This window comes from Cavia porcellus, unplaced genomic scaffold (genome assembly GCF_034190915.1).
Source record: "Cavia porcellus strain 051 isolate PalLab524CR breed Dunkin Hartley unplaced genomic scaffold, mCavPor4.1 scaffold_6, whole genome shotgun sequence".
Classification (NCBI taxonomy): Eukaryota; Metazoa; Chordata; class Mammalia; order Rodentia; family Caviidae; genus Cavia; species Cavia porcellus.
In genome coordinates, this window is record NW_026947489.1 from 93,441,672 (window position 1) to 93,465,200 (window position 23,529).

General features: G+C 43.4%; 3 protein-coding genes across 3 annotated transcripts; all 3 read right to left on the bottom strand.

The window, feature by feature from the left end:
• Window positions 1-4,911: 4,911 nt before the first annotated feature.
• LOC134476289 (keratin-associated protein 4-6-like) lies at window positions 4,912-5,973 on the bottom strand. Its single transcript, XM_063249718.1, has one exon. It carries the CDS (start codon window positions 5,926-5,928, stop codon window positions 5,302-5,304), a length of 627 nt encoding a protein of 208 aa, XP_063105788.1. The 5' UTR covers window positions 5,929-5,973; the 3' UTR covers window positions 4,912-5,301.
• Window positions 5,974-13,630: 7,657 nt separating this feature from the next.
• On the bottom strand, window positions 13,631-14,686 carry LOC111753291 (keratin-associated protein 4-6-like). The gene has a single exon (XM_023563903.2). The coding sequence runs from the start codon at window positions 14,645-14,647 to the stop codon at window positions 14,021-14,023; it is 627 nt and encodes a 208-aa protein (XP_023419671.1). The 5' UTR covers window positions 14,648-14,686; the 3' UTR covers window positions 13,631-14,020.
• A 7,641-nt stretch (window positions 14,687-22,327) lies between these two features.
• LOC111755952 (keratin-associated protein 4-12) lies at window positions 22,328-23,529 on the bottom strand. The gene has a single exon (XM_063251526.1). It carries the CDS (start codon window positions 23,488-23,490, stop codon window positions 22,699-22,701), a length of 792 nt encoding a protein of 263 aa, XP_063107596.1. The 5' UTR covers window positions 23,491-23,529; the 3' UTR covers window positions 22,328-22,698.

Sequence of the window (23,529 nt, forward strand, 5' to 3'; positions counted from 1 at the left end):
TTTATAAGAAACAATTCTAGATATAACTTAGAAAAATATCAACTTCCTGATGAGAAAAGGAAATGCAAATACTTTTTCCACATAACAATGCTCAAGTTCATACACAGCTAGAGAAACAAAATGGTTATGAGTTACGGAGCCAGTTGCTCACCTTTCAGAGTGCCAAAATTTAAAACTTAGCCCATGACCTCTGGTCACGAGATAAGTGCGGGAAGAGGCATGTTCCTCACTGTCTTATGCCAGCTGGACTCCAATGAAAAGCATTATTCCTTGACCTAAACATTCCAGTTCCACGAGGTGTCCCAAAGATACTCAGGCAAAAGAGGAAAGCAAATGTTTCACAGTTATTCATAATGTTCTGTGAGTAAAAGTGAAACCAAATTACAAAAAACTCAATACCACCTGGTCATTCTTGGAGTAGGAGACCAGCGAATGGACAACTGAACCCTCCTGTACCACAGGCCACACAGCTAGGAAAGGAGCCCAAGTCTTTACATGTGACTAGAGAGAACAATCCCGGATAGGCTGATACAGCGTGTGGATAGGACATACAGCAAGTTCTACAATGTGTCTCAAAACCTAAGGGACAAATCTGAAAATATATTTCTTTACGGTAAGGATGATGAGAGACAGAGACAGAGGGAGTGAGAGACAGAAAGAAAGAGAGTGAGAACATTTTCAAAAGGGACTTGTACTTTAAGATAGAGAACAGGACTGATTGACCTTCCTGCCTTAAACAATTGGTAGAAACAAAAGCACATGTTCATTCAAAGATATGTTCACACATATTCATGCTGACTTTGTAATAGAAAAAATCTGAAAATAGCAGATGAATGGATAAAATTGTGATATGTCCTTGTCAAAAACGTTCTCAATGATGAAGAGGATAACCATAGTTAATATGTGTCAGCTAGAACTTCAGTATATTTTACTGCATGAGAAGCCAGCATAGCAGTGTATACAATGCATGCAATATGTGCCTCTATTTATATAAAATTCTACAATACACAAGCAAATGGAGAATGCCAGCAGATCCATAGCTGCCCCAAGGTGAAGAGCCCAGAGGATTGGCAAAGCAGATGATGGATGTTCATGATCTGAATGATAGTGTTGATTTTGCAGACCTTTAGTGTTTAAAATGTTTCAAAATCCAACTATGCCAATAGCCTGTAGTGTTTCTTGCGTTTCTGTGAGGTCTGTTACTGATTCCAGTTTATTCCCATGTTCATGAAGTTCCACTCCCTCACAACAGAAACCTCCCAGCCCCACCCACCCTGCTTAATAAACAGTGTAAAATTAACATTCTGCTCTAGCTCGGGGCTCAGACTTTGGAGTACGCAGTTCCTCTGAACCTGCTGCTGTGGTAAACCTTGGTTTTCTCCTCTTCTCTTGAGCATCACTGGTGCCTTTGCTTCCATAGAATTAAACATAAAATTGTGCTAATAGTTTCAGGAGTAGGTACATATCCCAAAATGTCAACTTGGCACTTTAAGAAGATGAATGTTATGTGCTTTAATATACCATGTTCTGCTTCTTTGACTATGAACTTATATAAAGATTTTACCTAATCAGAAGACAACATTAAAGTAAAAATCTCTCAAGACCATGAATACAACCACAACAACAGACCCTCAGGACAAACTTAGCAATGACTTCAGAGAAAGTAACCGGCTCAAGATCAAAGTGTTTTTCTCAAAAACCTGTGAATCAATCTCAAATTTGTTTTCAACAACTGCATTGCTTTCGTCAGTATTGGCAGAGTTATTCCATGGTTGTACAAACCCTGTGGAATGAAGATGAGTCATTCTGTTGGAGAAGCATTGCCTTGGGAATTGGCGAAAAAAGATGTGTAAGAACAAGTTGGGAAGTTGAATAGGAGCCCTGTGGTCCTCAGTGGACACTCACATAGTGTCCACTTGTCATCTTTTGAATAAATACTTTGTAACTATAGGTAATGAAGAAGCTGAGGTGGAAGAGAGTGTTTCAGTTGGAAGTGAGGAGCTTCCTTCATTTTAGTAGATGGTTTCCAATGCCATGCTCCTCCTCAAGGGACTGGGTCTCCTCGTAGTAACAGCTGATTATGTCCTGGAGGGACTGCACAAGTGAGTGCAGGATACACTGAAATATCAAAACACTGATGAAACCTTCAGTGTCTGCTACCTTCAGATCAAATGGACTCAGTTTATTTTCTGTAGGAATGTAAACTGCCCACCATCAAGTACACCAAAATCCAAGAGCTATTTTTGTAGGAATTTTTTTAAAAGGAGGCAAACCCCTCTTTGTGCACATCTTGCTCATGTAAGCTGGTTAAAAAAAATGGAGAGAAGCAAGCATTGCATTTGCGTTTCCAGGAATATTGTCCCTGAGCATAGCCATACATTGTCTTTGGAATTGTCCCTGCTAATCCACAGCAAAGGGGTAGTGAATTAACTGAGGATTACAGTTTTGCCATGCCTCATGAAATGGTGGCTCTGAGTGAGGAACCCTGCGCCATGATAAGTAGGGGTCATGATAAGTAGAAAAAGCATGCATGTGTGTGTGCGTGTGCATGCACATAGGGGTGCACACTCATTGTGTGAACACTTCACAGTGTTCACTTCTCTCTTCAGACGTGCCACTTCTCTCTTCAGAAGTGCCAATCAGTGTATGTTCTGGCACTAGCCTTCATTCAGCCCCTGTGACTGCAGCTTGGTAACTGTCATCTCCTCTTCTGAACCACCTTCCTGTCCCTGGTGATCACAATTCCACTCTGCTTCTGGGAATTCTGCTCTTCTACAGCCCCCAAGAAGTGAGAGCATGCAGTATCTTAATTTCTTCCACTTGCTCATTTTCCTTGGCATAATCGTCCCATCCATCTTCTCACCAGCAGCAGGCATTCTTCCTTCTTAGGTGTGAATAATATTCCATTTTGCATCTAATCCATAATATGTTTATTCACCTAGCAGTGGATTCCAGTACTTGGCTATTAGGAGTAATCCTGCAGTGAACACAGAAGTACACAGAGCTCTTCCCCCCAATTGTGCTTCTTTCAGATGGGGATGGGATAGTGGAATTGCTGAGTTGTATAGAACTGTTCTTGTTTTAAACTTCTGGAAAACTTCCTTGCTGTTTTGTATCATATCTACATGAGTTGATTGCTATTTTTGTGGGATATTATGTGGTTCTGTGCTATCTTTGGTTTTCAACAATTGTGCATGGTGTACCTGGCTATTATTTTACTGAGTATCCACTCTACTTGGGATTCCAAGATGTACTGGGCCTTCAGATTTGAAGTCTTCCATCAGTTTTGTCACACTGGGGCCAGGGCTCCAGCTCAGTGGCATGAGTTCCAACTTGCCATACATCAGTCCTGAGCTCGATTCCCGGTACACACACACAAATAGTGTGAAATAGTTTTGTCAAACTGGCCCTCAGTACCTCTTCATTGATAGTTTCTGTCCCATTCTTGCTTTCCCTTTCCTGAGGTTCCATTTGATGTCTATGTTAGGTCACTGCTCCATGTTCTCCTGAGTTTTATGCTTTTTGTCTGTACTGTCTTTGTCTTTTTTTCCTCTCTGTCTTTTTTTTCTCACCTTGATGTGCATATTTCCTACTTCTGCTTTGATTTTTTTCTTCCACTGTGTTTTATCTGCTGCGTTTCAACCTTCTTGGGTTGCTTTTTTTGGGAGAGGGGTATCACGGATTGAACTCACAACCTCACACTTGCAAGGCAGGCACATATGCCACTGAACTCAATCTCTTGCCCTTTTGGATTCTTAATTTTGGTTTTAAACTTTTTGGATTTTACACTTTTCTCTGAATTCTACATTGTTAATGAAAGTCACATTTTTTTCTATTGTTTCACACACACTAACAATTTTTCTAAAGTCATTGTTGGCCCCTAGCTAAAGATAATCCTAGCTTTGTTTATATTCTCTTTTATTCACATAGATGTTAATCACTTGGGTTTTTTTCCTAGTATGCTTTACATTTTTAATGAGGCTTGAGGTGATGTTAATTAACTAAATTTCCTCTGAGATAAGGGGTCCCTCAAATTTTACCTACATTGGTCAATTCCTATTGCTTACAAAACTATTTTCTGAATTTTATTCAGGTGTCTTGGTTATCCTTCCTGCTTTGGTTTGCACTAGATCTTCCTCAAAGCCTTGTGAGGACATAGGTGGGGCTTTCTGCAGGCAGCTGATTCTGGGATTCAGGATGTGATCTTGTTGTTAGAGATTCAATGCTTGGGGTAATGGAGCTGTATCCTGGAAGCATGGAGAAAAAGCGCAGCAGAGCTGGGGACAGGAACACACACACTCACGTCACAGTTCACTGACCACTTCCAACCAGGCCCAGTTCCCACAGTGCATTCAGCCATGAACTCACAGAATGCTGTATCCACTGCTCAGGATGGACCCCAAGACTTCATCACCCGCCAAAGACCCCTGCTCTGAACACACGGGAGCTGGGAGAAACGTTTAGCTGTAATCCATAACCAGAGGATTCTATGGCTTTCCAACACTGGGAGGAAAGAGACTATGGCAGAACAGAGAAGGAGGAGAGAGGGAGAGAGAAAGAGAAAGAAAGGAGGGGATGCAGAGAGCCAGGAGGACTGGAGCACACAACAGGAATGAACATGTAAGGAAACATATGCTTTGAAAAATATTTCAGAAAGGTTTGCTGTGGGCTATCAACCAAGTTAACCCTACTCCTTCGTATTCCTAATACTTTAAACTAAAGTCGTTATTATTCTTCAGTGCCAGCAAAGAGCTATGCATGTAGTGTTATTTTCTTTCTCTCTTTGTTTTAGTTGTTTCAGGTTGGAATTTTTCTGAAGGTGAGAAAGACAATAGGAAGGCTCAGCTCTCTTGTGTTTTGTATGTGATTTATCACTATCAAGACAATCAATACAAAGAGCCTGACAGAAGGTGTATTTCTATGACAAGAAAGGTTTACTTTTATTTAAAATGAGCATCAGTAAGACCCAGAAACACACAGTTTCAGGTACATCTGGAGTCTCCTTGCCTACAGGAAATAGAAGGTGGCCCTGAGAGACCCTCAGTTCTGAGGTTGTGATCTTGCTTCCATTGGCCTTGCAAGAATTTCCATGTTCCAAATTAGAGGACCTGGAAGCTCGTCTTAGTTTCTTAACAGGTAGTGTAATGATTCAGTTCAACCAAAGAGACTTCGCCTGTGGCCAGCATGTGATGCCACAGGTAGTGAGAATGTGCTCTCTGAGGTCATCCTTCAGACTCCCGAGATCTGCTTCTGTGATGACAAAAGTGAAGGGAAGCCCGGGGCAGGGATCAGCACCGGGACTCAGCAGCAAGGGATGGCGCAGCACATGGGGCGGGGACAGGTGGAGATGACACAGGTGGGGCGGTAGCAAGAGGTGTGGCAGCAGACCTGGCCACACACAGGACGAAATCCGCAGGACCAGCAGCGGCGGCAGCAGCTGGAGTCACAGCAGCTGGAACTGCCACAGGAGGGGCGGCAGCAGCTAGAGATGCAGCACTGGGGCCTGCAGCAGCTGGACAAACAGCAGCTGGGGCGGCAGCAGCTGGGCTGGCAGCACTGGGGTCTGCAGCAGCTGGAGATGCAGCAGCTGGGCCTGCAGCAGGTGGGCTGGCAGCACACAGACTGGCAGCACTGGGGCCTGCAGCAGCTGGACACACAGCAGCTGGGCCGGCAGCAGGTGGTTCTGCAGCAGGTGGTCTGGCAGCAGCTGGGCTGGCAGCACTGGGGCCTGCAGCAGCTGGAGATGCAGCAGCTGGGCCTGCAGCAGGTGGGCTGACAGCACACAGACTGGCAGCACTGGGGCCTGCAGCAGCTGGAGATGCAGCAGCTGGGCCTGCAACAGGTGGGCTGGCAGCAGCTGGGCTGGCAGCAGCTCTCTTGGCCACAGCCCTGCTCAGAGCAAACGGAGCCACAACAGGAGTTGACCATGGTGTCGGGGCAGAGGTTCTGGGTGGGTTTCTGGGAGAGTGGCTGTTCAGAGTTTGTTCCTTCCTTGCTCTCTCTGCCTTTTTATACCCTGCTGAGGGCTGCTATGACCATGGGAAGGATCTTGTTTATACTAAGAAAACATCAGTTGCTTTTACATAATTAGATAATTGCGTTTCTCTGGAAAACATTCTTTTATAGAGAAAAGACATCGTTTCCTTTTCCTGTTGTGTTTGAGGTTATTCAGTTTGGTGAAGTGGGGTGAATCATCTTCATGTTCCCTCCAGGGACGGATTTCCCCAGGTAGGACACTGCATCCCATTACGTGACTTAGCTTCACTGGACTGAGTGTTAATTCTTCCTCTATGCACTGCCTTCCAGGAAAATATGAGGAAAATGGACTTTAGGATGACTGAATGCCCTATGCTATCAAATAGGTTCAAAGCAAGTCATGTGGAATACTGGTGGGAAAATAGGGGGATAAGGAGGATACTTGGGGTGAGGGGGAAATGTGCAGTGAGACTACAGTCATCCCTTTGGATTATCTCAATGATCTGTGTGCTGTAAATGAACCCAGCAAATTTTGTGTCTACTTTGACTGATTGAATCTACTCAATCTGAAGTAGTTATGATGTGCTAATTCATTATTTTGAAGGGTAGTAAAAGCTTCATGGCACAATGGTTTCTTTTAAAAATTATTACATTACTATTATCCTGTTTTTCAGCATTGCTATTTATTAGGATTGAATAGTGTGCAAATCTTTTAGGCAAGTGTATGTATGACAAAGGATAAAAGACTGTGGACACACAAGTGCCTGCCATGCAGTCAGACATCATGAGGTCCATCTCTGGTACCAAAAAAAAAAAAAAAAAAAAAAAAAAAAAAAAAGTAGACAATGTAGTAACCAATATGGCAGCCCAGGAAGGTCAAAGCACTTGTGCCTAAGATAATGACTTCTTCAAATTGCTCCCTATTTATTGGGTGTGTCATATCACAGGGCCTGCAAGAAAGGGCAAGGAATGGCTGAGGATGAAAACTCAACAGTGATCAAGACATTGACAAGGTGGAACAAAGACTCCCAAGCCCTCAGTCTGTGCTTAACAAGAGATCATCTTCATCTCTGAGGCTGGCAGCTGTGGCTCTTGAAATGGCCTGCAGCTGTGATGTTATCTTGCCCTCAGAGAGTCATAGTGTTACAGGTGACTAGATGTCTCTAACATGACCATTGCCATGGACAGTTCAAGTGTGCCTACCAGCCAGTGCCCTGTTACTTAGGCCTGGACCGACTTGCAAGTTAACAGAGAGGCCAGTGGAGTGATTCTAAAGCCTGGTCATGTGACTTCCTTGAATTAGTGAGTATACGTATACAGATATGTGTGTGTGTGCATATATATATATATATATATATATATATATATATATATTTAATATCCTGAGCTTTTCTTCTCTATATTGTATGTAACAGATACTGTGTTTGATATAAAGCTGAAATCAAGGATCAAGTTTTTATCTACATCCTAAAAACACTTAAGACACACAAGACACACACTTAGAGAAGAGTTTGGCCATTTAGAAAACTGTTTAGTGAATAAAGTAATGATTACATATGTATATCTGTACCTTCCCCAGGGGAAAGTGAGATGATGCATTAATAATTAACAGCTTGTTGTGTTTTCTCTCTGTGTGGAGAATTGTCTCTATCCTCTGTCACTGTTGTCTCTTCACCCCTTTCTTCACATGCGTTCTCTGAGGTAAACTCCATTTTTCTGAACTTGTTACACATTAGGTCGTTGAGGTCCACAGAGCATGCAGAAAGCTCTAGAAGGTTCAAGACCAGTGTGAGGGATGTTGCTATTTCTAATGTCTAAAACATTCCATTTGCCTAGAATACTGCTTTCTCCTCTGTCAACTTGGCAAAGTCGGGTTCACACTGAAATACTCCAAGCAGTTTATGTGTCTTATTTCTTGACATCAGTTACTTTTAAAATGAATCCTTACCTGTGAGCTGTGCCTCTGTCCTTGAGTGTCACACTTTACCACAATTGTTTTATGTCTCCTTCTTCCAATTCTTTCGTGAAGCCCACCAAGTCTAAAAGGGTGCTTAGCAAATGCCCTGAGTGCAGACTGGATGCGTAACAGTGGAATCTATTGAAAAAATGGCTCACCACAGAGAACACTATGGATCATCAGATGGAGTGCACAAGAAGGAGCTCTCAGAGAACAAGTCCTAGGTGTACTTGGCTTTTGTTGAGGGTCAGGTATCCATCTAGATGGTGTGCGAACGAGAGCAGAGAAACAAGACATCCAACAGGTAGAATGGGAAGGGATACTCTTGAATTTATGCAAGAAACCAGTAACTATCATGTCCTCATTCGGTGGGAAGAAAGATGGGAACAAAACTCCCAGGCTTTCAAAATAGTCTTTGGAAGGGGCTGAAAATGTGACAGGAAGGAGAAAGAAGATTCACGTGGGGGTCGTGCTATAAGGATTGAGATGCCATTATAGAGGGTGACAATGACTGAGACCAAGGTGCACTGGACATTTCAGAGCCTGAACCAGGACCAGCCACAGGTGGACAGCAAAGGGAGCGACAGACCTCATCATTAAGGTTGATTCTTCATAAAATACTCTTTTTGATGCATATGCATACTTTTTACAATTAAGTCCCTCTTAATACCTATAAGACGATCACTTATCATTAACAAACATGTACGGTAAGATATTACCCCAAAGTAAAAACACAAATGAATAACTGGAACCAAAAGATCTCACAATTAATAATACAGAGATTAATTTTATAAGAACAACTCTAGATATAGCTTAGAAAAATATGAACTTCCTGATGAGAAAAAGAAATGCAAATACTTTTTCCACAAAACAATGCTCAAGTTCATACACAGCTAGAGAAACAAAATGGTATGAGTTACGGAGCCAGTTGCTCACCTTTCAGATTGCCAAAATTTAAAACTTAGCCCATGACTTCTGGTCACGAGATAAGTGCAGGAAGAGGCATGTTCCTCACTTTCTTGTGCCAGCTGGATTCCAATGAAAAGCATTATTCCTTGACCCAAACATTCCAGTTCCACGAGGTGTCCCAAAGATACCCAGGCAAAAGAGGAAAGCAAATGTTTCACAGTTATTCATAATGTTCTGTGAGTAAAAGTGAAACCAAATTGCAAAAAACTCAACACCACCTGGTCATTCTTGAGTAGGAGACCAGCGAATGGACAACTGAACCCTCCTGTACCAGAGGCCACACAGCTAGGAAAGGAGCCCAAGTCTTTACATGTGACTAGAGAGAACAATCCCAGATACACTGATACAGCTTGTGGATAGGACATACAGCAAGTTCTACAATATGTCTCAAAACCTAAGGGACAAATCTGAAAATATATTTCTTTACGGTAAGGATGATGAGAGACAGAGACAGAGAGAGCTAGAGAGAGAAAGAAAGAGAGTGAGAACATTTTCAAAAGGGACTTGTACTTTAAGATAGAGAACAGGACTGATTGACCTTCCTGCCTTAAACAATTGGTAGAAACAAAAGCACATGTTCATTCAAAGATATGTTCACACATATTCATGCTGACTTTGTAATAGAAAAAATCTGAAAATAGCAGATGAATGGATAAAATTGTGATATATCCTTGTCAAAAACGTTCTCAATGATGAAGAGGATAACCATAGTTAATATGTGTCAGCTTGAACTTCAGTATATTTTACTGCATGAGAAGCCAGCATAGCAGTGTATACAATGCATGCAATATGTGCCTCTATTTATATAAAATTCTACAATACACAAGCAAATGGAGAATGCCAGCAGATCCATAGCTGCCCCAAGGTGAAGAGCCCAGAGGATTGGCAAAGCAGATGATGGATGTTCATGATCTGAATGATGGTGTTGATTTTGCAGACCTTTAGTGTTTAAAATGTTTCAAAATCCAACTATGCCAATAGCCTGTAGTGTTTCTTGCGTTTCTGTGAGGTCTGTTACTGATTCCAGTTTATTCCCATGTTCATGAAGTTCCACTCCCTCACAACAGAAACCTCCCAGCCCCACCCACCCTGCTTAATAAACAGTGTAAAATTAACATTCTGCTCTAGCTCGGGGCTCAGACTTTGGAGTACGCAGTTCCTCTGAACCTGCTGCTGTGGTAAACCTTGGTTTTCTCCTCTTCTCTTGAGCATCACTGGTGCCTTTGCTTCCATAGAATTAAACATAAAATTGTGCTAATAGTTTCAGGAGTAGGTACATATCCCAAAATGTCAACTTGGCACTTTAAGAAGATGAATGTTATGTGCTTTAATATACCATGTTCTGCTTCTTTGACTATGAACTTATATAAAGATTTTACCTAATCAGAAGACAACATTAAAGTAAAAATCTCTCAAGACCATGAATACAACCACAACAACAGACCCTCAGGACAAACTTAGCAATGACTTCAGAGAAAGTAACCGGCTCAAGATCAAAGTGTTTTTCTCAAAAACCTGTGAATCAATCTCAAATTTGTTTTCAACAACTGCATTGCTTTCGTCAGTATTGGCAGAGTTATTCCATGGTTGTACAAACCCTGTGGAATGAAGATGAGTCATTCTGTTGGAGAAGCATTGCCTTGGGAATTGGCGAAAAAAGATGTGTAAGAACAAGTTGGGAAGTTGAATAGGAGCCCTGTGGTCCTCAGTGGACACTCACATAGTGTCCACTTGTCATCTTTTGAATAAATACTTTGTAACTATAGGTAATGAAGAAGCTGAGGTGGAAGAGAGTGTTTCAGTTGGAAGTGAGGAGCTTCCTTCATTTTAGTAGATGGTTTCCAATGCCATGCTCCTCCTCAAGGGACTGGGTCTCCTCGTAGTAACAGCTGATTATGTCCTGGAGGGACTGCACAAGTGAGTGCAGGATACACTGAAATATCAAAACACTGATGAAACCTTCAGTGTCTGCTACCTTCAGATCAAATGGACTCAGTTTATTTTCTGTAGGAATGTAAACTGCCCACCATCAAGTACACCAAAATCCAAGAGCTATTTTTGTAGGAATTTTTTTAAAAGGAGGCAAACCCCTCTTTGTGCACATCTTGCTCATGTAAGCTGGTTAAAAAAAAATGGAGAGAAGCAAGCATTGCATTTGCGTTTCCAGGAATATTGTCCCTGAGCATAGCCATACATTGTCTTTGGAATTGTCCCTGCTAATCCACAGCAAAGGGGTAGTGAATTAACTGAGGATTACAGTTTTGCCATGCCTCATGAAATGGTGGCTCTGAGTGAGGAACCCTGCGCCATGATAAGTAGGGGTCATGATAAGTAGAAAAAGCATGCATGTGTGTGTGCGTGTGCATGCACATAGGGGTGCACACTCATTGTGTGAACACTTCACAGTGTTCACTTCTCTCTTCAGACGTGCCACTTCTCTCTTCAGAAGTGCCAATCAGTGTATGTTCTGGCACTAGCCTTCATTCAGCCCCTGTGACTGCAGCTTGGTAACTGTCATCTCCTCTTCTGAACCACCTTCCTGTCCCTGGTGATCACGATTCCACTCTGCTTCTGGGAATTCTGCTCTTCTACAGCCCCCAAGAAGTGAGAGCATGCAGTATCTTAATTTCTTCCACTTGCTCATTTTCCTTGGCATAATCGTCCCATCCATCTTCTCACCAGCAGCAGGCATTCTTCCTTCTTAGGTGTGAATAATATTCCATTTTGCATCTAATCCATAATATGTTTATTCACCTAGCAGTGGATTCCAGTACTTGGCTATTAGGAGTAATCCTGCAGTGAACACAGAAGTACACAGAGCTCTTCCCCCCAATTGTGCTTCTTTCAGATGGGGATGGGATAGTGGAATTGCTGAGTTGTATAGAACTGTTCTTGTTTTAAACTTCTGGAAAACTTCCTTGCTGTTTTGTATCATATCTACATGAGTTGATTGCTATTTTTGTGGGATATTATGTGGTTCTGTGCTATCTTTGGTTTTCAACAATTGTGCATGGTGTACCTGGCTATTATTTTACTGAGTATCCACTCTACTTGGGATTCCAAGATGTACTGGGCCTTCAGATTTGAAGTCTTCCATCAGTTTTGTCACACTGGGGCCAGGGCTCCAGCTCAGTGGCATGAGTTCCAACTTGCCATACATCAGTCCTGAGCTCGATTCCCGGTACACACACACAAATAGTGTGAAATAGTTTTGTCAAACTGGCCCTCAGTACCTCTTCATTGATAGTTTCTGTCCCATTCTTGCTTTCCCTTTCCTGAGGTTCCATTTGATGTCTATGTTAGGTCACTGCTCCATGTTCTCCTGAGTTTTATGCTTTTTGTCTGTACTGTCTTTGTCTTTTTTTCCTCTCTGTCTTTTTTTTCTCACCTTGATGTGCATATTTCCTACTTCTGCTTTGATTTTTTTCTTCCACTGTGTTTTATCTGCTGCGTTTCAACCTTCTTGGGTTGCTTTTTTTGGGAGAGGGGTATCACGGATTGAACTCACAACCTCACACTTGCAAGGCAGGCACATATGCCACTGAACTCAATCTCTTGCCCTTTTGGATTCTTAATTTTGGTTTTAAACTTTTTGGATTTTACACTTTTCTCTGAATTCTACATTGTTAATGAAAGTCACATTTTTTTCTATTGTTTCACACACACTAACAATTTTTCTAAAGTCATTGTTGGCCCCTAGCTAAAGATAATCCTAGCTTTGTTTATATTCTCTTTTATTCACATAGATGTTAATCACTTGGGTTTTTTTTCCTAGTATGCTTTGCATTTTTAATGAGGCTTGAGGTGATGTTAATTAACTAAATTTCCTCTGAGATAAGGGGTCCCTCAAATTTTACCTACATTGGTCAATTCCTATTGCTTACAAAACTATTTTCTGAATTTTATTCAGGTGTCTTGGTTATCCTTCCTGCTTTGGTTTGCACTAGATCTTCCTCAAAGCCTTGTGAGGACATAGGTGGGGCTTTCTGCAGGCAGCTGATTCTGGGATTCAGGATGTGATCTTGTTGTTAGAGATTCAATGCTTGGGGTAATGGAGCTGTATCCTGGAAGCATGGAGAAAAAGCGCAGCAGAGCTGGGGACAGGAACACACACACTCACGTCACAGTTCACTGACCACTTCCAACCAGGCCCAGTTCCCACAGTGCATTCAGCCATGAACTCACAGAATGCTGTATCCACTGCTCAGGATGGACCCCAAGACTTCATCACCCGCCAAAGACCCCTGCTCTGAACACACGGGAGCTGGGAGAAACGTTTAGCTGTAATCCATAACCAGAGGATTCTATGGCTTTCCAACACTGGGAGGAAAGAGACTATGGCAGAACAGAGAAGGAGGAGAGAGGGAGAGAGAAAGAGAAAGAAAGGAGGGGATGCAGAGAGCCAGGAGGGCTGGAGCACACAACAGGAATGAACATGTAAGGAAACATATGCTTTGAAAAATATTTCAGAATGGTTTGCTGTGGGCTATCAACCAAGTTAACCCTACTCCTTCGTATTCCTAATACTTTAAACTAAAGTCGTTATTATTCTTCAGTGCCAGCAAAGAGCTATGCATGTAGTGTTATTTTCTTTCTCTCTTTGTTTTAGTTGCTTCAGGTTGGAATTTTTCTGAAGGTGAGAAAGACAATAGGAAGGCTCAGCTCTCTTGTGTTTTGTATGTGATTTATCACTATCAAGACAATCAATACAAAGAGCCTCACAGAAGGTGTATTTCTATGACAAGAAAGGTTTACTTTTATTTAAAATGAGCATCAGTAAGACCCAGAAACACACAGTTTCAGGTACATCTGGAGTCTCCTTGCCTACAGGAAATAGAAGGTGGCCCTGAGAGACCCTCAGTTCTGAGGTTGTGATCTTGCTTCCATTGGCCTTGCAAGAATTTCCATGTTCCAAATTAGAGGACCTGGAAGCTCGTCTTAGTTTCTTAACAGGTAGTGTAATGATTCAGTTCAACCAAAGAGACTTCGCCTGTGGCCAGCATGTGATGCCACAGGTAGTGAGAATGTGCTCTCTGAGGTCATCCTTCAGACTCCCGAGATCTGCTTCTGTGATGACAAAAGTGAAGGGAAGCCCGGGGCAGGGATCAGCACCGGGACTCAGCAGCAAGGGATGGCGCAGCACATGGGGCGGGGACAGGTGGAGATGACACAGGTGGGGCGGTAGCAAGAGGTGTGGCAGCAGACCTGGCCACACACAGGACGAAATCCGCAGGACCAGCAGCGGCGGCAGCAGCTGGAGTCACAGCAGCTGGAACTGCCACAGGAGGGGCGGCAGCAGCTAGAGATGCAGCACTGGGGCCTGCAGCAGCTGGACAAACAGCAGCTGGGGCGGCAGCAGCTGGGCTGGCAGCACTGGGGTCTGCAGCAGCTGGAGATGCAGCAGCTGGGCCTGCAGCAGGTGGGCTGGCAGCACACAGACTGGCAGCACTGGGGCCTGCAGCAGCTGGACACACAGCAGCTGGGCCGGCAGCAGGTGGTTCTGCAGCAGGTGGTCTGGCAGCAGCTGGGCTGGCAGCACTGGGGCCTGCAGCAGCTGGAGATGCAGCAGCTGGGCCTGCAGCAGGTGGGCTGACAGCACACAGACTGGCAGCACTGGGGCCTGCAGCAGCTGGAGATGCAGCAGCTGGGCCTGCAACAGGTGGGCTGGCAGCAGCTGGGCTGGCAGCAGCTCTCTTGGCCACAGCCCTGCTCAGAGCAAACGGAGCCACAACAGGAGTTGACCATGGTGTCGGGGCAGAGGTTCTGGGTGGGTTTCTGGGAGAGTGGCTGTTCAGAGTTTGTTCCTTCCTTGCTCTCTCTGCCTTTTTATACCCTGCTGAGGGCTGCTATGACCATGGGAAGGATCTTGTTTATACTAAGAAAACATCAGTTGCTTTTACATAATTAGATAATTGCGTTTCTCTGGAAAACATTCCTATATAGAGAAAAGACATCGTTTCCTTTTCCTGTTGTGTTTGAGGTTATTCAGTTTGGTGAAGTGGGGTGAATCATCTTCATGTTTCCTCCAGGGACGGATTTCCCCAGGTAGGACACTGCATCCCATTACGTGACTTATCTTCACTGGACTGAGTGTTAATTCTTCCTCTATGCACTGCCTTCCAGGAAAATATGAGGAAAATGGACTTTAGGATGACTGAATGCCCTATGCTATCAAATAGGTTCAAAGCAAGTCATGTGGAATACTGGTGGGAAAATAGGGGGATAAGGAGGATACTTGGGGTGAGGGGGAAATGTGCAGTGAGACTACAGTCATCCCTTTGGATTATCTCAATGATCTGTGTGCTGTAAATGAACCCAGCAAATTTTGTGTCTACTTTGACTGATTGAATCTACTCAATCTGAAGTAGTTATGATGTGCTAATTCATTATTTTGAAGGGTAGTAAAAGCTTCATGGCACAATGGTTTCTTTTAAAAATTATTACATTACTATTATCCTGTTTTTCAGCATTGCTATTTATTAGGATTGAATAGTGTGCAAATCTTTTAGGCAAGTGTATGTATGACAAAGGATAAAAGACTGTAGACACACAAGTGCCTGCCTTGCAGTCAGACATCATGAGGTCCATCTCTGGTACCAAAAAAAAAAAAAAAAAAAAAAAAAAAGTAGACAATGTAGTAACCAATATGGCAGCCCAGGAAGGTCAAAGCACTTGTGCCTAAGATAATGACTTCTTCAAATTGCTCCCTATTTATTGGGTGTGTCATATCACAGGGCCTGCAAGAAAGGGCAAGGAATGGCTGAGGATGAAAACTCAACAGTGATCAAGACATTGACAAGGTGGAACAAAGACTCCCAAGCCCTCAGTCTGTGCTTAACAAGAGATCATCTTCATCTCTGAGGCTGGCAGCTGTGGCTCTTGAAATGGCCTGCAGCTGTGATGTTATCTTGCCCTCAGAGAGTCATAGTGTTACAGGTGACTAGATGTCTCTAACATGACCATTGCCATGGACAGTTCAAGTGTGCCTACCAGCCAGTGCCCTGTTACTTAGGCCTGGACCGACTTGCAAGTTAACAGAGAGGCCAGTGGAGTGATTCTAAAGCCTGGTCATGTGACTTCCTTGAATTAGTGAGTATACGTATACAGATATGTGTGTGTGTGTATATATGTATATATATATATATATATATATATATATATATTTAATATCCTGAGCTTTTCTTCTCTATATTGTATGTAACAGATACTGTGTTTGATATAAAGCTGAAATCAAGGATCAAGTTTTCATCTACATCCTAAAAACACTTAAGACACACAAGACACACACTTAGAGAAGAGTTTGGCCATTTAGAAAACTGTTTAGTGAATAAAGTAATGATTACATATGTATATCTGTACCTTCCCCAGGGGAAAGTGAGATGATGCATTAATAATTAACAGCTTGTTGTGTTTTCTCTCTGTGTGGAGAATTGTCTCTATCCTCTGTCACTGTTGTCTCTTCACCCCTTTCTTCACATGCGTTCTCTGAGGTAAACTCCATTTTTCTGAACTTGTTACACATTAGGTCGTTGAGGTCCACAGAGCATGCAGAAAGCTCTAGAAGGTTCAAGATCAGTGTGAGGGATGTTGCTATTTCTAATGTCTAAAACATTCCATTTGCCTAGAATACTGCTTTCTCCTCTGTCAACTTGGCAAAGTCGGGTTCACACTGAAATACTCCAAGCAGTTTATGTGTCTTATTTCTTGACATCAGTTACTTTTAAAATGAATCCTTACCTGTGAGCTGTGCCTCTGTCCTTAGGTGTCACACTTTACCACAATTGTTTTATGTCTCCTTCTTCCAATTCTTTCGTGAAGCCCACCAAGTCTAAAAGGGTGCTTAGCAAATGCCCTGAGTGCAGACTGGATGCGTAACAGTGGAATCTATTGAAAAAATGGCACTTACTCACCACAGAGGACACTATGGATAATCATATGGAGTGCACAAGAAGGAGCTCTCAGAGAACAAGCCCTAGGTGTACTTGGCTTTTGTTGGGGGTCAGGGATCCATCTAGATGGTGTGCGAACGAGAGCAGAGAAACACGACATCCAACAGGTAGAATGGGAAGGGATACTCTTGAATTTATGCAAGAAACCAGTAACTATCATGTCCTCATTCGGTGGGAAGAAAGATGGGAACAAAACTCCCAGGCTTTCAAAATAGTCTTTGGAAGGGGCTGAAAATGTGACAGGAAGGAGAAAGAAGATTTACGTGGGGGTCGTGCTATAAGGATTGAGATGCCATTCTAGAGGGTGACAATGACTGAGACCAAGGTGCACTGGACATTTCAGAGCGTGAACCCGGACCAGCCACAGATGGACAGCAGAGGGAGCGAGAGACCTCATCATTAAGGTTGATTCTTCATTAAATACTCTTTTTGATGCATATGCATACTTGTTACAATTAAGTCCCTCTTAATACCTATAAGACGATCACTTATCATTAACAAACATGTATGGTAAGATATTACCCCAAAGTAAAAACACAAATGACTAACTGGAACAAAAAGATCTCACAATTAATAATACAGAGGTTAATTTTATAGGAAACAACTCTAGATATAGCTTAGAAAAATATGAACTTCCTGATGAGAAAAAGAAATGCAAATACTTTTTCCACAAAACAATGCTCAAGTTCATACACAGCTAGAGAAACAAAATGGTATGAGTTACGGAGCCAGTTGCTCACCTTTCAGATTGCCAAAATTTAAAACTTAGCTCATGACTTCTGGTCACGAGATAAGTGCAGGAAGAGGCATGTTCCTCACTTTCTTGTGCCAGCTGGACTCCAATGAAAAGCATTATTCCTTGACCCAAACATTCCAGTTCCACGAGGTGTCCCAAAGATACCCAGGCAAAAGAGGAAAGCAAATGTTTCACAGTTATTCATAATGTTCTGTGAGTAAAAGTGAAACCAAATTGCAAAAAACTCAACACCACCTGGTCATTCTTGAGTAGGAGACCAGCAAATGGACAACTGAACCCTCCTGTACCACAGGCCACACAGGTAGGAAAGGAGCCCAAGTCTTTACATGTGACTAGAGAGAACAATTCTGGATACGCTGATACAGCATGTGGATAGGACATACAGCAAGTTCTACAATATGTCTCAAAACCTAAGGGACAAATCTGAAAATATATTTCTTTACGGTAAGGATGATGAGAGACAGAGACAGAGAGAGAGAGCGAGAGAGAGAAAGAAAGAGAGTGAGAACATTTTCAAAAGGGACTTGTACTTTAAGATAGAGAACAGGACTGATTGACCTTCCTGCCTTAAACAATTGGTAGAAACAAAAGCACATGTTCATTCAAAGATATGTTCACACATATTCATGCTGACTTTGTAATAGAAAAAATCTGAAAATAGCAGATGAATGGATAAAATTGTGATATGTCCTTGTCAAAAACGTTCTCAATGATGAAGAGGATAACCATAGTTAATATGTGTCAGCTAGAACTTCAGTATATTTTACTGCATGAGAAGCCAGCATAGCAGTGTATACAATGCATGCAATATGTGCCTCTAATTATATAAAATTCTACAATACACAAGCAAATGGAGAGTGCCAGCAGATCCATAGCTGCCCCAAGGTGAAGAGCCCGGAGGATTGGCAAACAGATGATGGATGTTCATGATCTGAATGATGGTGTTGATTTTGCAGACTGTTAGTGTTTAAAATGTTTCAAAATCCAACTATGCCAATAGCCAGGAGTGTTCTTGCGTTTCTGTGAGGGCTGTTACTGTTACTGTTTCCAGTTTATTCCCATGTTCATGAAGTTCCACTCCCTCACAACAGAAACCTCCCAGCCCCACCCACCCTGCTTAATACACAGTGTAAAATTAACATTCTGCTCTAGCTCGGGGCTCAGACTTTGGAGTACGCAGTTCCTCTGAACCTGCTGCTGTGGTAAATTTTGGTTTTCTCCTCTTCTCTGAGCATCACTGGTGCCTTCGATTCCATAGCATTAAAGATAAAATTGTGCTAATAGTTTCAGGAGTAGGTACATATCCCAAAACGTCAACTTGGCACTTTAAGAAGATGGATGTTATGTGTTTTAATATACCATGTTCTGCTTCTTTGACTATGACCTTATGTAAAGATTTTACCTAATCACAAGACAACTTTAAAGGAAAAATCTCTCAATACGATGAATACAACCACAACAACAGACCCTCAGGACAAACTCAGGAATGACTTCAGAGAAAGTAACCGGCTCAAGACCAAAGTGTTTTTCTCAAAAACCTGTGAATCAATCTTAAATTTGTTTTCAACAACTGCATTGTTTTAGTCAGTATTGGCAGAGTTATTCCATGGTTGTACAAACCCTGTGGAATGAAGATGAGTCATTCTGTTGGAGAAGCATTGCCTTGGGAATGGGTAAAAAAAGATGTGTAAGAACAAGTTGGGAAGTTGAATAGGAGCCCTGTGGTCCTCAGTGGACTCTCACTTAGTGTCCACTTGCCATCTTTTGAATAAATACTTTGTGACTATAGTTAATGAAGAAGCTGAGGTGGAAGAGAGTGTTTCTGTTGGAAGTGAGGAGCTTCCTTCTTTTCAGTAGATGTTTTCCAATGTCATGCTCCTCCTCAAGGGACTGAGTCTCCTCGTAGTAACAGCTGATTATGTCCTGGAGGGATTGCACAAGTGAGTGCAGGACACACTGAAATATCAAAACACTGATGAAACCTTCAGTGTCTGCTACCTTCAGATCAAATGGACTCAGTTTATTTTCCGTAGGAATGTAAACTGCCCACCATCAAGTACACCAAAATCCAAGAGCTATTTTTGTAGGAATTTTTTTAAAAGGAGGCAAACCCCTCCTTGTGCACATCTTGCTCATGTAAGCTGGTAAAAAAAAAATGGAGAGAAGCAAGCATTGCATTTGCGTTTCCAGGAATATTGTCCCTGAGCATAGCCATACATTGTCTTTGGAATTGTCCCTGCTAATCCACAGCAAAGGGGTAGTGGAATTAACTGAGGATTACAGTTTTGCCATGCCTCATGAAATGGTGGCTCTGAGTGAGGAACCCTGCGCCATGATAGGTAGGGGTCCAGGTAGAAAAAGCATGCATGTGTGTGTGCGTGTGCATGCACATAGGGGTGCACACTCATTGTGTGAACACTTCACAGCTTCTCTCTTCAGAAGTGCCAATCAGTGTATGTTCTGGCAGTAGCCTTCATTCAGCCCCTGTGACTGCAGCTTGGTACCTGTCATCTCCCCTTCTGCACCACCTTCCTGTCCCCGGTGATCACCATTCCACTCTGCTTCTGGGAATTCTGCTCTTCTACAGCCCCCAAGAAGTGAGAGCATGCAGTATTTTAATTTCTTCCACTTGCTCATTTTCCTTGGCATAATCATCCCCATCCATCTTCTGACCAGCAGCAGGCTTTCTTCCTTCTTAGGTGTGAATAATATTCCATTTTACATCTAATCCATAATATGTTTATTCGTCCAGCAGTTGATTGCAGTCCTTGGCTATTAGGAATAATCCTGCAGTGAACGCAGAAGTACACAGAGCTCTTCTCCCTATTGTGATTCTTTCAGATGTGGGTGGGATAGTGGGATTGCTGGGTTGTATAGAACTGTTCTTGTTTTAATCTTCTGGGAAATTTCCTTGCTGTTTTGTATCATATCTACATCAGTTGATTGCTATTTTTGTGAGATAATATGTGGTTTTGTGCTATCTTTGGTTTTCAACAATTGTGCATGGTGTGCCTGGCTGTTATTTTACTGAGTATCCACTCTACTTGGGATTCCAAGATGTACTGGGCCTTCAGATTTGAAGTCTTCCATCAGTTTTGTCACACTGGGGCCAGGGCTCTAGCTCAGTGGCATGAGTTCCAACTTGCCATACATCAGTCCTGAGCTCGATTCCCGGTACACACACACAAATAGTGTGAAATATTTTTGTTAAACTGGCCCTCAGTACCTCTTCATTGATAGTTTCTGTCCCATTCTTCCTTTCCCCTTCCTGAGGTTCCCTTTGATGTCTATGTTAGGTCACTGCTCCATGTTCTCCTGAGTTTTATGCTTTTTGTCTGTACTGTCTTTGTCTTTTTTTTCCTCTCTGCACCTTGATGTGAATATTTCCTACTTCTGCTTTGATTTTTTTCTTCCACTGTGTTTTATCTGCTGCGTTTCAACCTTCTTGGGTTGTTTCTTTTGCGCGGGGGGGGGGTAATTGCGGATTGAACTCACAACCTCACACTTGCAAGGCAGGTGCATATGCCACTGAGCTCAATCTCTTGCCCTTTTGGATTCTTAATTTTGGCTTTAAACCTTTTGGATTTTACACTTTTCTCTGAATTCTATATTGTTAATGAAAATCACAATTTTTCTATTGTTTCACACACACTAACAATTTTTCTAAAGTCACTGTTGGCCCCTAGCTAAAGATAATCCTAGCTTTCTTTCTATTCTCTTTTATTCACATAGATGTTAATCACTTGGCTTTTTTTCCTAGTATGGTTTACATTTTTAATGAGGCTTGAGGTGATGTTAATTAACTAAATTTCCTCTGAGATAAGGGGTCCCTCAAATTTTACCTACATTGGTCAATTCCTATTGCTTACAAAAACTATTTTCTGAATTTTATTCAGGTGTCTTGGTTATCCTGCCTGCTTTGCTTTGCACTAGATCTTCCTCAAAGCCTTGTGAGGACATAGGTGGGGCTTTCTGCAGGCAGCTAATTCTGGGATTAAGGATGTGATCTTGTTGTTAGAGATTCAATGCTAGGGGTAATGGAGCTGTATCCTGGAAGCACGGAGAAAAAGCGCAGCAGAGCTGGGGACAAGAACACACACACTCACGTCACAGTTCAGTGACCACTTCGAACCAGGCCCCGGTTCCCACAGTGCATTCAGCCATGAAATCACGGAATGCTGTATCCACTGCTCAGGATGGACCCCAAGACTTCATCACCCGCCAAAGACCCCTGCTCTGAACACATGGGAGCTGGGAGAAACGTTTAGCTGTAATCCATAAGCAGAGGATTTTATGGCTTTCCAACAATGGGAGAAAAGAGACTATGGCAGAACAGACAAGGAGGAGAGAGGGAGAGAGAAAGAGAAAGAAAGGAGGGGATGCGGAGAGCCAGGAGGGCTGGAGCACACAACAGGAATGAACATGTAATGAAACATATGCTTTGAAAAATATTTCAGAATGGTTTGCTGTGGGCTATCAACCAACTTAACCCTACTCCTTCGTATTCCTAATACTTTAAACTAAAGTGTTTATTATTCTTCAGTGCCAGGAAAGAGCTATGCATGTAGTGTTATTTTCTTTCCCTCTTTGTTTTAGTTGCTTCAGGTTGGAATTTTTCTGAAGGTGAGAAAGACAATAGGAAGGCTCAGCTCTCTTGTGTTTTGTATGTGATTTATCACTATCAAGACAATCAGTACAAAGAGCCCGACAGAAGGTGTATTTCTATGACAAGAAAGGTTTACTTTTATTTAAAATGAGCATCAGTAAGACCCAGAAACACACAGTTTCAGGTACATCTGGAGTCTCCTTGCCTACAGGAAATAGGTGGCCCTGAGAGACCCTCAGTTCTGAGGTTGTGATCTTGCTTCCATTGGCCTTGCAAGAATTTCCATGTTCCAAATTAGAGGACCTGGAAGCTCGTATTAATTTCTTAACAGGTAGTGTAATGATTCAGTTCAACCAAAGAGACTTCGCCTGTGGCCAGCATGTGGTGCCACAGGTAGTGAGAATGTGCTCTCTGAGGTCATCCTTCAGACGCCCGAGATCTGCTTCTGTGATGACAAAAGTGAAGGGAAGCCCGGGGCAGGGACTCAGCAGCAAGGGATGGCGCAGCACATGGGGCGGGGACAGGTGGAGATGACACAGGTGGGGTGGTAGCAAGAGGTGTGGCAGGAGACCTGGCCACACACAGGACGAAATCCGCAGGACCAGCAGCGGCGGCAGCAGCTGGAGCCACAGCAGCTGGAACTGCCACAGGAAGGGCGGCAGCAGCTAGAGATGCAGCACTGGGGCCTGCAGCAGCTGGACACACAGCAGCTGGGGCGGCAGCAGCTGGGCTGGCAGCACTGGGGTTTGCAGCAGCTGGAGATGCAGCAGCTGGGCCTGCAGCAGGTGGGCTGGCAGCACACAGACTGGCAGCACTGGGGCCTGCAGCAGCTGGACACACAGCAGCTGGGCCGGCAGCAGGTGGTTCTGCAGCAGGTGGTCTGGCAGCACTGGGGCCTGCAGCAGCTGGAGATGCAGCAGCTGGGCCTGCAGCAGGTGGTCCTGCAGCAGGTGGTCTGGCAGCAGCTGGGCTGGCAGCAGCTGGACACACAGCAGCTGGGCCGGCAGCAAGTGGTCCTGCAGCAGCTGGAGATGCAGCAGCTGGGCTCGCAGCACTGGGGCCTGCAGCAGCTGGAGATGCAGCAGCTGGGCCTGCAGCAGGTGGGCTGGCAGCACACAGACTGGCAGCACTGGGGCCTACAGCAGCTGGACACACAGCAGCTGGGCCGGCAGCAGGTGGTCCTGCAACAGGTGGTCTGGCAGCAGCTGGGCTGGCAGCAGCTCTCTTGGCCACAGCCCTGCTCAGAGCAGACGGAGCCACAACAGGAGTTGACCATGGTGTCGGGGCAGAGGTTCTGGGTGGGTTTCTGGGAGAG

Excerpts from the sequence above, each read along its gene's own strand:
- LOC134476289 (XM_063249718.1), bottom strand. The coding sequence starts at position 5,928 with ATGGTCAACTCCTGTTGTGGCTCCGTTTGCTCTGAGCAGGGCTGTGGC.
- LOC111753291 (XM_023563903.2), bottom strand. The coding sequence starts at position 14,647 with ATGGTCAACTCCTGTTGTGGCTCCGTTTGCTCTGAGCAGGGCTGTGGC.
- LOC111755952 (XM_063251526.1), bottom strand. The coding sequence starts at position 23,490 with ATGGTCAACTCCTGTTGTGGCTCCGTCTGCTCTGAGCAGGGCTGTGGC.